Source organism: Rhinatrema bivittatum, chromosome 5, assembly GCF_901001135.1.
Source record: "Rhinatrema bivittatum chromosome 5, aRhiBiv1.1, whole genome shotgun sequence".
Taxonomy (NCBI): domain Eukaryota; kingdom Metazoa; phylum Chordata; class Amphibia; order Gymnophiona; family Rhinatrematidae; genus Rhinatrema; species Rhinatrema bivittatum.
Genome location: NC_042619.1, coordinates 305268509 through 305285618, shown reverse-complemented (window position 1 = coordinate 305285618; position 17110 = coordinate 305268509). Strand labels below are relative to the sequence as shown.

At 45.8% G+C, this 17110-nt stretch overlaps 1 protein-coding gene across 7 annotated transcripts in view; it reads right to left on the bottom strand.

Moving 5' to 3' along the window:
- The window catches only part of CAMK2B (calcium/calmodulin dependent protein kinase II beta), an 858678-nt gene that overhangs the window by 23113 nt on the left and 818455 nt on the right, over positions 1-17110 (bottom strand). For all 7 annotated transcript variants that reach the window (XM_029604232.1, XM_029604231.1, XM_029604230.1 and 4 more), the window contains 3 exons: positions 13253-13328; positions 12608-12702; positions 11353-11587 (listed from right to left, as the gene is read on the bottom strand). In XM_029604232.1, coding sequence (XP_029460092.1) covers positions 11355-11587; positions 12608-12702; positions 13253-13328 — 404 coding nt within the window. In that variant the 3' untranslated portion in view covers positions 11353-11354. The remainder of the gene's footprint in view (positions 1-11352; positions 11588-12607; positions 12703-13252; positions 13329-17110) is intronic.

Genomic DNA, 17110 nt, shown 5'->3' with positions numbered 1-17110 from the left:
CTACAGCTCAGCCTTCCTGGGATCGCTGTTCCAGTGCCTGAGGGACTACAGCCCAGCCGGGTTCTTCCAGCTCACTACTGCCACCTCTGGGGTTCTCAAAAACGGTTTAATAAAAGAACTTGTGAGTGTCTGTCTCCTAACTCTGAGCCTGACCGGTGGTCCCTCTCGGGATCTTCCCCCAAGGGCGTGGTCAGCTGCCACTGGCCCAAGGATCCACCCACAGCCATCAAAAATAATAACAGTTGCTTCAAAATTATGCCCTGTAATCGAATGGCATACAAAAAATTTCAGTAAAAGGTGGGTCCAATTGGAGAAAGACTTATCTGGGTTAGCCCCAGCCTCTCAGGTATGGCTAACGAGTTCAGCCAGATCGAGGCTACTACAAAGCGCTCCATCTGTAGTGCTTACTTTGAAAATTTGGGACTGCTGGAAACCACAATTGATAGGAGACAGGAAATATTATCTGAGAACGCCAATATTCTTTAACCCAGACTTTTCTCCAGAGATGTCTAGGTCTAGAGCATCTCCTAGAGATGTCTCCTAGATGTTTCTCCTAGAGATGTCTAAGTGGGAGGAGCATGGTTGTTTTCAACTGGGGCATAAATGGAATAGGGGTAAGGTGTGTGAATTCCCAGACCTGATGCAGAAATACCACTTACCACCCTCCGACTATTTGTTTTTATTGTCAGATAAGGTCTTATATTTCACAGAAATTGATTCAGGAGGATTTGGGTAAGGGTAGAACTTTATTTGAGGGGTTTTGCGACCACTCTGATAAGATTAGAAAGCTTATTTCTGGGGGGCGCTCTTCCGCCGGCGAACAAGATGGCCGCGTAACAACCTTGCTCCGCTCCCGATGTGGCGAGATTAGTGGCGAACCCCGGCTTCCCTCACGCTATACCCCTCAAAAGAGTGCGCTTTGGCAGCTAACAGTCTCCCGACACCGGCGGTTATGGCGGCGAAGAAAAAAGCCGTGGATCTCAAGCATTTTCAATTTAGCAAGCTCCCCCCGGATCTCGGCGATGAACATGAGGCAGGGCCGGCGCAGGCCGCGAACCCGGCGAGCACAGCACTGCCGCAGGTACCTGACTCCCCGACGGGAAAGACCGCGGAATGGGCAGAGACGACAGCCCAACTTAAAAATGATATTAGAGGGTGGTTTATTGAATTTAGGGCTGACTTAAAGACGCATAAACAAGAGCTTATGGCCTCCATGGCGGACATCCGCGAGGATATAGCTGGCCTGGGCATTAGAGTAGACGAGCTCGAGACCCGCGTGGATGCTCATGGGACCTCCATGAATACCATCATTACACAGCAGAATGCTATGGAAACTGATATTGGCTCCATTCAGGAAAAATTGGAGGACTTAGAAAATCGCTCCAGGCGCTGCAATATTAGAATTCGGGGGGGTACCAGAAGCGCCTGAGTTTGGGGATACTATGAAAACAGCTAGCGCTATCTGCGACTATATTCTCACCCACCGTCTGGATTCTGAAGGTCAGCCGGAGGGACTTCTACCTGAACCTGTCAGGTTAGAGAGAGCGCATAGGGCTCTTGGCCCCCGCACAGACACCAGGCCGAGAGATATTATTATCTGCTGTCATAGCTTTTTGCTAAAATCCAAAATCATGGAGATTGCGAGCAAGCGGAATTCCTGGTCTTGGGAAGGCCATTCTTTGTCACTCTTTCAAGATCTGGCGCCCTCGACTTTGCGCAAAAGATTTGAACTGAAGAAAGCTTATTTCTCAGATGTATACCCTCTTAAATGGGGAAAAAGCAAAATTGCTTACCTTGTAATAGGTGTTATCCCAGGACAGCAGGATGTGGTTCTCACATATGGGGTGACATCGATAATGGAGCCCTATACGGAAAAACTTCTGTCAAAGTTTCCATTAAACTTTTGACTGGCACAGAGAGTGCCCACTGAGCATGCCCAGCATGCCATTATATGCTCTGCCACAGGGGTCTCCCTTCAGTCGATTTTGTAGCAGTTAGCGTTAGCCAAAAATAAAATAATAAAATGTATCGGACCCAACTCCGCGGGGTGGCGGGTGGGTTTCGTGAGGACTACATCCTGCTGTCCTGGGATAACACCTATTACAAGGTAAGCAATTTTGCTTTATCCCAGGACAAGCAGGATGCTAGTCCTCACATATGGGTGATTAGCAAACTAGAGGCTGAGTCATTTTGTAGTGAAGCAACAGGGAAGTATTGTTGTTGGAAATGAGTCAGCCGAAGATCAGAGCAGATTGGTTGCAGAAGGAGTTGGGTTTAAACTGGAAACAAGTTCTTTAAAACAGATTGTCCATAGGCTGAATCCTGTCGTCCTTCTTTGTCCAAACAGTAATGAGCTGCAAAAGTATGAAGAGAAGTCCATGTTGCTGCTTTACATTTGTCAATGATTGGCACTGAACGATAGTGTGCTACTGAGGTTGACATAGCTCTTACTGAGTGTGCCTTTACTCGCCCATGGAGAGGAAGGCCTGCTTTTTCATAGTAAAACTGTATGCAATCTGCTAACCAGTTGGATAGAGTATGTTTACCCACTGCTTTACCTGGGTTGTTTGGGTCGTAAGAAACAAAAAGTTGATTTGATTTTCTGTGGACTGCAGTGCGGTTCAAATAAAAGGATAGTGTACGCTTACAGTCCAAGGTATGTAAGGCCCTTTCTCCTTGGTGAGAATGCGGCCTTGGGAAAAATGTGGGTAACACTATGGATTGGTTCAAGTGGAATTCCGTAACTACCTTGGGGAGGAATTTTGGATGTGTACGGAGAACCACTCTGTCATGTAGAAACTTTGTATAAGGTTCGTATGTGACAAGTGCTTGTAACTCACTAACCCTTCTAGCTGATGTAATGGCTATGAGGAAGATAGTCTTCCATGTGAGAAATTTAAGATCACAGGTATCTATGGGTTCGAATGGAGAACGCATGAGTCTGGTTAATACCACGTTCAGGTCCCATTGTGTGATTGGTGGTCAAACTGGTGGTTTAAGTTGAGTTAAACCTCTCATAAATCTACTGACGAGAGGTTGTGTAGAGATAGGTGCATCTCCCAGTTTGTTATGGTAAGCTGAGATTGCACTTAAGTGTACTCTTACAGATGAAGTCTGGAGACCAGATTCTGAAAGATAGTATAAATAATCTAGTAGAGAAGAAGTGGAGGAAGTGAAAGGATCAGTATTGTTTTGCTTGCACCACAAGGTAAATCTTTTCCATTTGGAAGAGTAGTTCTTTCGTGTGGAGGGCTTAAGTGAAGCTATAAGCACTTGAGAGATATGGGTTGAAAGATTGAGTGGTTGTAAGATTAAGCTTTCAACATCCAAGCTGTCAGGGCTAGGGATTGGAGGTTGGGATGGCGCAATCGACCCTGATCCTGAGTTATGAGTGTGGGAGCTACTTCCAGACGAATGGGATCCCTGACTGAGAGGTCTAGAAGTGTGGGAAACCATACTTGTCAAGGCCAGTACGGGGCTATGAGTATCATGGATCCCTTGTCTTGTTGTAGTTTCACTAGAGTTTTGGTTATTAGCGGTATCGGGGAATACGCGTATAGAAGGCCTGAGTTCCAGTGGCGAGCAAAGGCGTCCCTGGGTAAGCAGTTTGTCTGTTTGAAGAGGGAGCAGTAATTGTTCACTTTGTAATTCAGTTGTGATGCAAAGAGGTCCACTGTTGGTTGGCCCCAACATTGAAAGATTTTGGTCGCCACTTCTGGATCCAGAGACCATTCGTGTAGCGATCGGCTACCACATTGTGAATTCCTGCTAGATAAGTGGCCCTTAGGAGTATTGAGTGTGCTAGGGCCCAGTCCCAAATCTGCGCTGCTTCTTGGCAAAGGAGATATGAGCCCGTACCTCCCTGTTTGTTGATGTACCACATTGCAACCATGTTGTCTGTTTGTATCAGGACAGTCTTCTGTGAAAGGCAATCCTTGAATGCATGCAGCACATAACGTATAGCTCGAAGCTTTAGGAAGTTTATCTGAAATGTTGCTTCGAGCTTTGTCCAAGTACCTTGAGTCCGCAGATGACCAATGTGTGCTCCTCAGCCTAAGGTGGATGCATCTGTAGTTAATGTTACTTGTGGAATCGGTTGCTGGAAAGGTAGGCCTTTGAGCAAGTTGTTCACATTTGTCCACCACAGGAGCGACGAACATAGTTTCTGAGTGATTTGAATTGGAGAAGACAGTGGCTGGATGGCCTGGATCCATTGTGTTTTGAGAGACCATTGCATAAGCCGCATGACCAATCTGGCCATAGGAGTGACGTGAACTGTAGAGGCCATGTGACCCAGAAGTATGAGGCACTGGTGAGCTGTCACGTGTGACTGAGCACGTAAAGAGTTGGCTAGGGTAAGAAGAGTCTGTGCGCGGTCTCTTGGAGGGAAAGCTTTTGCTGTTATGGTGTTTAATTCACCATAACAGCTTTTGCTGGTGGTGAATTGTAACAGGCGAGATGGTGTGAAGTGGGATTTCTGGTAATTGATGAGGAATCCCAAGGAATGGAGAAGATTGATTGTGAGCTTGAGAGAGTTGAGAGCTCCTTCTTTCGTTTGGCTCTTGATGAGCCAATCGTCGAGATATGGAAACACGTGCACCCCCTGCTTGTGTAGGTGGGCCGCTGCCACTGCTAGGCACTTTGTGAACACTCGAGGTGCTGAGGCAAGGCCGAATGGAAGCACCCTGTATTGGAAATGTTGATCTCCTACCAGGAATTGTAGATACTTGCGGTGAGGAGGGAAAATTGGAATGTGAGCATAAGCGTCTTGAAGATCCAGAGAACAGAGCCAATCTCCTTTTTGAAGTAGAGGTAACATGGTTCCTAATGATACCATCCTGAATTTTTCCTTTTTGAGAAACTTGTTGAGATTTCTGAGGTCTAGGATGGTTCGTAGACCTCCTGTTTTCTTTGGAATGAGGAAATATCGGGAGTAGAATCCTCTGCCCTGCTGAGGCCGGGGAACTGGTTCTATGGCCCTGACAGTCAGACGGATGGATAATTCTGTTTGTAAGAGTGAGGATTGGTTGTTTACTGTCCAAGATGAGATGGGTGGAGTGTCGTTTGGTACAGTGCCAAAGTCCAATCGGTACCCTTGAGATGTGATGGAGAGTACCCATTGGTCTGTGGTAATGGAATTCCAGTTTTGATGAAAGAAAGCAATCCGACCTCCTACCCGTAAGTTTGGCTGCTGTTCTCTGGTAGTGTCTCAAAATCCCGAAATGGATGCAGTCTGAGGAGGGGGTTGAGATCTGGTTGGTCTTTGCTGTCTAGTCTGTGAACATTGCACTGGCCTAGATGATCGTCCACGGGCTGGAGGTGGATAGTAACGCCTCTGTCTATAATATGGGCGTTTTGCATCCTTCCGTGGTATTCTCCTTGAGGAAGGTTGAGATTCTTGAGGAATCAAAGACAATTGTCTGAGAGTTTCCAAGTGTTCCTTTAATAAGGCCACCGCTTCCTTTACCTTATCTCCGAAGAGATTGTCTCCAAGACAAGGGAGATCGGCCAGTTGCTCCTGTACCTCCGGTCTTAAATCCGAGGCTTTAAGCCATGCCCATCTGCGAGCGCTGATAGCTGTGGCCGATAGTCGAGATGCTGTTTCAAAACTATCGTACGCTGCACGAACCTCGTGCTTACCAGCTTCTAGGCCTTTATGTACGATATTAGAAAAAGGTTCCTGGAGATGATCAGGGAGTGATTGAGTAATCTCTTGTACTTGTTTCCAGAGATTACGCTGGTATTGGGTCATGAATAGCTGGTAGGCAGCAATCCTGGACACCAGCATAGATACTTGAAACATTTTCCTTCCTAGATTGTCTAGGAATTTGTTATCCTTCCCTGGTGGAGTTGAGGAGTGTGTTTTTAGTCTTTTGGCCTTCTTTTGTGCGGACTCAACTACCACTGATTGATGAGGTAGTTGAGCCTTCTGAAAACCTGGGATGTTCTGGACCAGGTATGTTGCATCAGTCCTTTTGTTGACCGGAGGAATGGAGTAAGGGTGTTCCCATAGCCTATACATCAGTTCTTGAAGGACCTCATGGACTGGTATAGCTACAATCTCCCTTGGTGGGTCGACGAACTGCAGAACCTCTAATGTTTTTGTCTGAGTTCTGCCTCTGACTGTATCTGGAATGGAATGGTCTCCGCCATTTCCTTAACGAAATTAGAGAATGATAAGTCCTCTGGAGGAGATTTCCTGCGTTCCTCCGGTGGAGAAGGCTCAGAGAGGACTTCTTCATCTGTGGAGACATCAGTATCTGTATCCGTCCATGTGTCAGGTGTAGGAATTTTAGGCCTGGGCTGTGAAGGCATCGATGGATGGGTCTTAGGCATCAATGGCAACAATGGAGACGTTGGAGGCATCGGGCTGGGAATCCCTGAAGGACCCGGTATGGGTTCAGGAATCGGTGCTTCCTCAATAATAGGTGGTGTCCTCGGTGGCAATGGTGTTTCTGGAGGTTTTATAGGAAGAGCACCAATAAGAGTGTCCAATTTCTGCAAAATGGGTGCGAAAATGGATAAGTCAGGGACCAGCATTGGTGGAATCCCTGATGGAACCGATATTGGTATCAGAATCGGTGCGGATGGTATCGGTGACGCGACCGGTGATGTTCTCGGTAACGGCATCGAAGGAGTCTCTGATGGAACTGGGAACGGTGTTGATATCGGCGTCGATGGATGGGTTGGTGTCGATGGCGCTGGTCTCAAGGGTTGTGCCGGTGCCGGCAGAGTATCGAGAAGCGCATCCCTGACTGCCTGGTGGATATATCCGTCCAGTTCCACCCGCATAGCAGGTGAAACTAGAGCAGCTATGGGGGGAGGCAGTGACGGCGATTCCGGTACCTCCGCAGAGCCCTGGGGAGGTATGGTTCCCATCACCGGTATCGGTGGGGATCGCCATGAAGTCGAAGGCCTTGGAGAAGCCTCATCCGTCCGAGGTTTCTTAGATGGGGATCCGGAATCCTTCGATGACATACCGGATACCGGATCGATGCCAGAACTGTGCGGCCTTCGATGCTGATGCCTTTCTTTGTGTTTTTCACTGCCCGATGTCGATGCCCTCGAAGAAGGAGAGGGGGAAGGTAAGGATGAATCTCCTGCCTCACCCGGAACTCGTTTTTTAAGTATTACTTTACGAATTGCTCCAGCTGGAGACGATTTTGCGGACGTCGATGGTGAAGGGAGCAACTGAAGGTGGAAAAGTTGGTCCATTTTTTCCATCCGGAGTCGTCGTCCTTTTGTTGTCATCTCAGCGCACTGCGGGCAGGATTGGACGTCATGTTCCCCGACGAGACAGAGCATACACTCTAAGTGTGGGTCTGTGATAGACATGGTTCTTCCATAATTAGGGCATTTTTTTGAAGCCCGAAGCCATAGTTAGTCGGACAGCCGTCGACGACTTAGGCTACGAAGAAAAAACCGGTACGGAACTGACGGAAAAATCAGAAAACTTACCGCGATGTTATATTATAGGGAGACCCTTGCGGCAAGAAGTTTTCCTAAAGTTTTGTTAAACTTTTAAGTATGGTGAAAATCACCACAGGACTCCAAATTAACCGCGAGGCTAACGGCTCCGCGGAAAAAAGAAGACTGAAGGGAGACCCCTGTGGCAGAGCATATAATGGCATGCTGGGCATGCTCAGTGGGCACTCTCTGTGCCAGTCAAAAGTTTAATGGAAACTTTGACAGAAGTTTTTCTGTATAGGGCTCCATTATCGATGTCACCCCATATGTGAGGACTAGCATCCTGCTTGTCCTGGGATAAACAGGCCACACCATTGTATATCAGGGATTGGGATTAAGACCTTCTGACTTCTGCTCAACTGTCAAAATGTTTCCTCTCCATTAAGCGCAGCTCAGTCTCGGCTTCTCTGATGGAACATGGGTATAAGATGCTCTACAGGTGGTATATCACTCCAGTTAAATTGCATCGGATTTATAGCAGCTTGTCTGACCAATGCTGGAGAGAATGTGGTGGATTGGGAACCTACCTTCATATGTGGTGGGAGTGTCCTAAATTGGCTCCTTATTGGGAGGCAGTGATGCAGTTGATATCAGAAGTGGCAGAAACACGAGTTAGTAGAGAACCAGCCTTTTTTCTTCTAAGTATTTCATTAGTACAGTACCAGTAAAATATCCATAAAATTATATTATCTGCCAAATAATACTAGCAGCCAGAATGGAAAAAGCATACCATTGGAAACAGGCTGATCCACCACATATACGTCAGGTATATCGGAGATTATCTAAGCTCTGCTATTTGAACAAATTCACCGCTACTCGACATAACAGATATTGAAATTTATTGATCACTGGCAACCCTGGCAAACTCAACATTACGATATAACATCAGCCCTGGTTCAGGGGAGGGGGGATGCAGGTGGGATTTGAAGACATAAAGACAAAGATGTGTTCTGGTCTTAAAACTGAGAAGTTTTTATTGTACACTATGGTGTTTCATGCTAATGTATGGCTGTTTACAATGTTGTATAGTTTTGTTTGACAAGATATTATTGTCTGCCAATTTGTAAACATACTATTTTATTATTGTACAATGTTATCTAAAATTATAAAAAACATAAAAAATAAAATAAAATTGTTTTCTGGTATCCCTATGTATGGCCCTGCGGGTTACGGAGGATACCTCTGAAGTGACAGTGGACAGCTGACACGGGGTTTCATGGTGGTCTTTTAACTGGGCCACTGCATCTTGAATTTTGTCTCCAAACAGGTTTTCTCCTGTGCATGGTAGATCTGCAAGCTTGTCCTGTACTTCTGGACATAGGTCTGAGGCCTTAAGCTAGGCCCAACGTCTAGCACTGATACCCCCTGCCGAGACTCTGGAAGCTGTTTCACAAGAGTCGTAAGCTGCTCTCACCTCATGTTTACCTGCTTCCAAACCCTTTTGCATGATGGAAATTAAGGTTTCTTGATGTTGTTGAGGTAACGTGTCAGCTAATTCCTGGACTTGTTTCCAGAGATTTCTGTTATATTGGGACATGTATAATTGGTATGCAGCTATTTGCGCTAATAACATGGACCCTTGAAAGACTCTGCGCCCCAATGCGTCCAGAGACTTCTTTTGGGCTGATTCCACCACTACAGAATGATGGGGCAATTGGCTTTTCTGAAAACCTGGGGCTTGCTGGACCAGGTATGTAGCATCAGTCTTTTTATTGACTGGAGGCACAGTTCCTGGATGGTCCCACAGGCAGTGCAGAAGATCAAGAAGAACTTCATGCACTGGTATTGCCATTACCTCTTTTGGAGCATCTATGAATTGTAAGACCTCCAACATCTTGTGGCATGCGTCTTCCTCCGTCACCAATGGAAATGGAATAGTTTCAGACATCTCCTTGACAAAGTTAGCAAAGGAGAGGTCTTCAGGAGGAAATCGACACCTTTCTTCCAGGGGTGAAGGCTCTGAGAGCATCTCATCAGAAGCTTGTGAGTCTGAAGATGCCTCCTCCCAAGGATCGTAGGGAGTTTCTTCCTCACTGTCGGCCTTTCTGGGGGAGGAAGGATGCCAGAGCCTAGAGGGCGAAAAGGCATCGATGGATGTCGAGGTGGCATTGATGGATGTCGAGGTGGCATCGATGGAGGCGGCACCGGCCTCAAGGGAGGCAGTGCCGGCATCGGGGGCATCGAGGCAGATGAGGTGTGCTTAGGCGCCGACAGTCCCGGTGGCCCTGGAATGGGCTCCAGCATCGGTGGATCCCATGCCAGGATCGGGCCGGAAATCCCTTCTTCGTCCTCCGAGGAACCTGGTATGGGAATCAGGACTTGGGGAGGCCTCGATGGTTGACTCAATGCCAGCGTGTCCGATGGCACGGATTGAGTTGGCAGGGCACCGATGAGGGTGTCCAGGTGCTCGAGGAGCGGTGTGAACATCGAAGGTGCCGGTTCCGGCGCCAGTATGGGGGCTGGCACCGGTGGCGACTTGAAGTCCCAGAGGACATTGAGCACTGCCTATTGGACCAGTCTGTCCAATTCCTCCCTGAAGGCTGGCATTGATAGCACTGCGCCTGGGATAGGAGGCAGGCTAGGCATTACTGGATGCTCCATAGCGATCTGTGGAGGCTCAGTACCCGGCACCGATATCGGTGGGGAACACCTCGGGATACTGGGTCCAGAGGAGTATGGGGGCTCCTCTCCCCGGGCTCTATTTGCAGGCGGCTCAGTGGGAATCGATGTCGCTGCGGTATCAGTGCTGGCACTGGGCGGGGATGCACGTCGGTGCCGGTGATGATGTTTCCCTCGGTGCTTGGTCCGGTCCTTCTCCGGCACCGAGGACAATGACGCCAATGCCTTCGAGGGTGTCAGTGACGGATGGTCACCCGCTCCACGATGTTCCTGATGGGGCGTCTCCGAGGTCGATAGACCCTCTCCGGTTGGAGCCACTTGAGCTGGAGTCGATGGAGAAGAGCGTTTCGATGCAAACAAATGCTCCATCTTGTTTGGTCTTTGGGGGTTATTTGTGCGCAACTGGGGCATCGATGAACATCGTGCAAGGGGCCTAAGCACAAAACGCAAACATTATGCGGGTCAGTTATGGACATGGTCCTCGGACACTTGGGGCATTTCCTAAACCTGGTTGCCATGCCGAAAAAAAGGCGGGCACGCGGACGGTGACCATCGGGCACCAAGAGGTAAGCCACCGGGAACCAAACGCAAAGCACGGGAAAACACTTACTGAGCGTCGGAAGGAATGGAGTGCGATGGGGGACCCCGGTGAGGGAGTTTTAAAGAAGTTAAACTTCAAATATTTCCGTGAGGAAAGTTGTGAGAAATTTCTCACAGAGCTCCTAACCGTGAGGCAATTTGCTGCACGGAAAAAATGAGACTGAGGGGGGACCCCGTGTGGCTCAGGGTTAGTGGCATGCTGGGCATGCTCAGTGTGTCAGTCAAAGTTCTACAAACTTTGACAAAAGTGTTCCGTGACGGGGCTCCATCTGATGATGTCACCCATATGTGAGGACAAGCATCCTGCTTGTACTGGGAGAAAGGCTGTTCCCTGAGTATGCAGCTGGTACTGTAATATAACCTGCTTTTAAAAAAGTGATGACCACAAAGAGGTTCGTTATATCAGATCTCCTTCTGAAAGCTCAAACGTGCAAAAACAGGATAGACAGAGCATTAAACATCAACTACGAAACAATCCGGGGCTGTGAGTTCAAGCATCCCCTCTACCACTGACTCTTTGTGTGATTCTGAGCTCATCACTTTATCTCCCTGTGCTTCAGTCACAGCTCTCTGTGACTTTAAACTAGTCACTCACTTTCCTTGTACCATATAAAGAAGTCAGATATCTGCATTACAAGTTGGCTCTGGTTCTGGTACCAACCTCACCTTCACTGGAGTGGTGCCACTGGTGCTCCCGAGCAGTGGAAATGTACATTTTGCCATTTGCCATCCCGGCGGTGCCAGACCCGTGTTTCCTCAGACTGACTGGTGCGTGGGCGTCCCTGGGCATCGATATATTGTGTCAGGCGGATGTAGGCAATGCAGGCTGCGTCCTCGCCCACCACGTGCACATGTGGGTTCAGGATGGTGGTGTGAATGGGCTTGTTGTTTTTAGAAAGTACTAAGGAGATGAAGGAAACAATGGCAGATGAAATTCAAATGTCCCAAGAGTAAAGCACTGTTGAGAGAGCTCCAAAGAAGGGACATGGGCCACCAAAGCACCTACACTGTTCTAACTTCATTGGCTGCCTGTCCAGTTTCTGATACAGTTTTAATTACTACTTATAACTCACAAATTGCTCAGTGCTAGTTCCTTCCCATGGATACATTTTTAGCTATGAATTTACCAACCAATATGAACCCTTTGATTCCAGCAAAGAGACCTCCTCGAGATACCCTCAGCAAGAGCATCATGATTGTCTGTGACGAGACTATGCATTCTCTGTGGCTGTGCCCTCCATATGGAATGCAATACCTGAAACTTTAAGACTTATGGAATGCACACAAACTTTCAAAGCACTGCTGAAATCTGTTTTTGCTGGGACTGGCTTTTGCTTCATTTTGTGTGTTTAGAACATTTCCAAGCTTGCAGATTATTTGATTACGATCTTGATGATGGTTGCTTTTGCCTTAGATTATAGCTTATCTTATTTCTTTGTTTAAGTCTGTCTTAATTATCTGAATTATGTATGCTATTATATATATATATATATATATATATATATATATATATATATATATAACCTAGCTAGTTTGTTTTTTCTTATTTACTTAGACCAAATTTTTTGTTTTCTGTTCCAAGATTTGTTCCATGTAAACTGCCACCCGGCAGTAGTTATTACTGTTAACTGTGAACCGGAGTGATATGTATTGTATACAGGAACTCCGGTATATAAAAACCATAAATAAATAAATAAATAAATAAATAAATAAATATATCGCTTAGGTCCTAGGACCAAGTGATTAACAAATTTTTAATATATATAAATAGGTACTACCACTACTGCTAATCACCATGCTGCTCCAAACAGATATATCACAGCCTACAAAGAACCAACTTTTCTCTAGCTCCAACACAGGTCACAGGGACCAGAGAACAATGATCCCCAAAAGAGCAAAGAGGAAGCTTTCCAAAACTCACAGTTCTCAAAGTAGAACCTGTGGAAGTCCATTCCCTCCACCAGGTTCCCCAGGGCTTCGGGTTCGAAGGAAGTCAGGCCTGGGTCGCAGATTTTTCTGTGAGAGGGAATACAAATCAAAGAACCAAGTGAAGTAATATCAACTAAATATATCTTCATACCCAACAGCCTGGAAATACCAGCATACATACCCTCCTCCTCCTCTCAACCTTGGATGCACCAGCAGCACAGTCCTCCAATTCCCTAACGTGGGAGGCTTTAGCAGCACTGTCTTTCTCACAGCCCAATGCAATCCTTCCCATCCCCAACCTGGGAGGTACCAGCAGCACAGTCCTCCATCCCCCCAACACAATCCTCCACACTTCCCAACCTCGGAGGCACCAGAAGCACAGTCCCCCATCCCCCTAAATGAAGGCAAAGGAAGACACTCTGCTGCACCCACTGTCCTCCTATGGGTTGTCTATCTTTTGTTTATCCCTCACCCTTCTATAGAATCTGCTACATTGCTCCTCTGTTGCACATCCATCATAATCCATCTGTTGTAGTTCTTATACCTGTCTGCCATGCCCCTTGTAACTATCCATCCTGTATATGAATCACCTTCTATGTACAGGGCTACTCTCCTTACATACAAATTCCAAACTTACGCATAGGCCTCGAAATCCCCATTATTTACTGCCTCGATCAGCTGTTCCGTGATTTTAATGATCTCCTGCTTGCGAGCTGGAAAAAGAGAAAGGGAAAGACAAGTCAAGTTGAAAAATAAAGAGAGGGTCATTGTGGCTGTTACAGGGCCTATGAGTGGCAGAAGCCAGTTTATCCTCCCACACAAATGCTCCTCTTTTTTAGTAGGACATTACCCACCAAATTTCACACTTGTAATATGCATTCTATATGCTTTTGATCACCAAGTCCCTATGTTCACTTCAAACTCTTCTCAATACAAGAAATCTGAAGGGGTAGGGGGAAGGTAAAGGGAGATTAGAAGGGAATAGCATCATATAATATAAATTCCACACATTACAAATATTAGCTGCTCTCCCTTATCCTCCAACAGACTCACTTATAAGGAATGGGCTGGTGTCGCTTGTATTGCAGTGCAGTTCCCCCCATGAGGGGGTGAAGAAATGAAAAGAGATGGCAAATATGAACTTGAGGAAGAAGAGAGCGGAACAGAAGATCCCTGTCATGTGGATGTGTGACCACCTCCTCAAATGAGTACGTAGTGATACAGGGACATTACTGGTACTAAAGGTCCTTCATTTCTCTACTATGGAGAAAATTGGAGATTCTTTATTACTTCTACAGTTGGTTTTCGCACTTCTAACAAGCAAAGACAGAAAGGCTCATGAATAACACATGACTGAGGATTGTGTCTTGTTTCTGGCTGATCTTTTCCTTTTTCCAGTATAATTAGAGCTGGTGGCTGTAGTTTCAACAAATCCAATTAGCTATATACAGGGTTAAAATTTAAAGCTAACTTAATGCTTACAGCCATTTTGGTGGCAATAGTCAAAGAAATTTACATGGGTAAACTCGCAGGCTGATTATTGCCACACACCACCTCGCTGCTCGTGGGTAATAGAATTTACGCATTCGTACTCTGCACACTTTTACTTGCCCGAAATCATGGGCAGAGTTAAGCTGGGGGAAGGAATTCACATGCGGAGAATGACTAATCAATCTCTATGCATCATTTCCGTCATGTACTTTTGCATCTGCTCCTATGGAGGCACAAATTGATGTGGGTATATTGTATCCACGATCCATTTGCTGGCCGCATTTTCAAGGGGGAATTCCGCAAGGAGTTTCATTATTGGCCTACCCTGTTAAAAAAAAAAGCAAAATCTAATTCCAGATTCTGAATATCCACCCTTAAAAAACCCCACCCCAAACCCCCTGATACACAATTTTGTCCAGTTTGCTATAAGAAAACATTTAAGAATGTATATGTGGATAGGGGTTGCGTTCTCTTCCTTCCTTCTAGAAATTAAAAATGTTTATTTTTTTAGTTTCATGCGAGTTTGAATAGTTGGGGAGGGAAGGCATTTTATAGCTATTTATGTGTATGAAACAATTTTATGCTTGCAAATAGCTGTTTTAGAATTGACGTGGGCTCAATGTGTGTAACCTGCTTTCGCGCAAACTTTTATGCGCACTGAACAAAGTCAGCACTTGCATACATATTTTTGGATTTTAAAAAGCACATGTGTTAGTCACACCCTCTGAAGAGGAAGTGTAACTTTATGTGAGTGAATGTATGTGCATACTCTGCCAATTACCAGAGGAGTTTCAAAGCAAACTTTCAGGCTGTTTGCAAATAACAGCTTCCAACTTGGTCTAGAATTGGGTTAGAATTTATAGGAGCAATTTTTCCATGGACTTTGTGGCAAGTTTCAAAGTATTAGTAAGCACATATTTTCACTTTAAAACTTGCCAGGAATACACAAAGCATGAACAGTCACTAGCATCTGCTTTTTGTGTGGGTGGAATTTCACTGAAAAAGTACATGTGTAGATTTGAAAATGCAATCCATGCATACACTTTTCCTCCCCTGACCTAAGGAGAAACCCCTGTGAACACCTCCTTGTGAAGTACACATGTTGTGGAATAATGCGTGTGCTTTTGGTCACATTGGGGGACAACAGTTTTCAGATGGGTAACTAGAGACTAATGAGTATAAATTGGACATATGAAAACTGTCTTCCTTCAATACTGCTAAAAGTACATGCAATGCTTTTAGCTTCACTTAGGAGAGGTTTTGGGTGGAATCGGAAAATGACATCCATAGATTGTAATTGCACATCTATGCATGTTATTTTCCATAGAAAATCTGTCCATACAAAAAACAGATGCAAATCTCTGCAGGTACTTTCAGAGGTGTACTAAGGGGGGACAAGGGGGGCAGTTCGTCCCGAGTGACAACAGGGGGAGGGGTGCTAAGGCCGCCAGCAGGAAGGTCCTGCGGTGGCACAGAGCAGTGATGTGCTATTGGGGTTTCCACTCCATGCCAGCAAAAGCAAGGTCCTGTGGAAGAGGCCCAGCGGTGCCGCTGGCGTTTCCTGGAGCTGGCGGCAGAAGAGGCCCTGCTGTGCAGTCAGCGGCCGAAAAAGTGAGAGACTGGCCCTGTGAGACTATGTGCCAGTGTATGACAGGGGTGTGTATGAGTGTGTGTGTGGGTGTATGAGTGTTATGAGGGGGTGTTTGTATGTGTGTGTGTATGAGAGGTTGCCATTATGTATATGAGATGGTGAGTGTATAGAAGAGTGGGTGTATAGTGTGGGGGTGTGCCTGTGTATATATGAGAGGGTGCCTGTGTGCGAGGGTGGGGTGAGAGAGGAAGCATGTGTTTGTGTGTGTGCGTGTGGGTGAGACAGGACTTGTGTGATAGATACAGAGGAAGCGTGTATGTGTGTGAGAGAAAGAGATGGAGGAAACGTGTGTGTCTTTTTCATAGACACACAAGCTCTCTCACCAAGTGTGTATGTGTGTGAGAGACAGAGGGAGCATATTTTGTTTGTGTCTGTGTGTGTGTGTACCCTCGGTTTCCAATAATCTCAGGGTGACAGGTATGGAGAGTAGGGGATTTGTATTAGTTTTTAATACTGGGTGTTATTTGATGTCTGCTATTTTGAAATATTTTATTGATATTTAGGAAATTTTTAAAAATGTGTACAGGAGCTTCTAATTATTGAATATTATTCAATTCATCAGCTGCTTTGAAATGTATATTTTTAGTATTGTTTAACTAATCTGATTGATTTATATTTCTTGATTGTATTGTTTTGAGGAATAGTGATTTTCTGCTTTTACACTGCTGCACTGCATACAGAATCTGGCTTATGGTTTCCAGTTCAGTTTTTGTCTGCATGTGTGCGTGAGAGCGAGAGAGAGAGAGAGAAGAAGCGTGTATGTGTGTGTTAGTGTGTGAGAGAGACACAGAGGAAGCGTGTGTATGTGTGTGTGTGAGAGAGATGGAGGAAGTATGTCTGAGTATGAGAGAGACACAGAGGAAATGTGTATGTGTGTGTGTGTCTCTCTCACACACACACACACATGCTCCCTGTCTCTCACCAAGCATGTATGTGTGTGTGTATGAGAGAGAGGGAGCATATTTTTGTGTGTGTGTGTGCATGCGTGCCCCAGTCTACAATCTTAGGATGACAGATATGGCGAGCGGGAGATTTTTAAAATCCTTATTAGTTTTAATCATTGGGTGTTATTTGATGTGTCTGTTGTTTTGAAATATTTTATTGAAAATAATAGAAATAGAAAATTTTAAAATTATATATTGGGGGGGGGGGGGGGGCGGGGAGGTGCCAAAGAAGTATCCACCCGGGTGCCAAATACTTTAGGTACGCCTTTGGGTACTTTGTATCAACAGCAAGTTTTGAGGTGAAAGTGCATGCATATTTTCCTTTTGAAATTTGGGGCTTAGTCTGAGGGTAAAAAATAACACACTGATATTGTCCTATTGTTGTTTGTATGTTTTTGTTTATTTACAA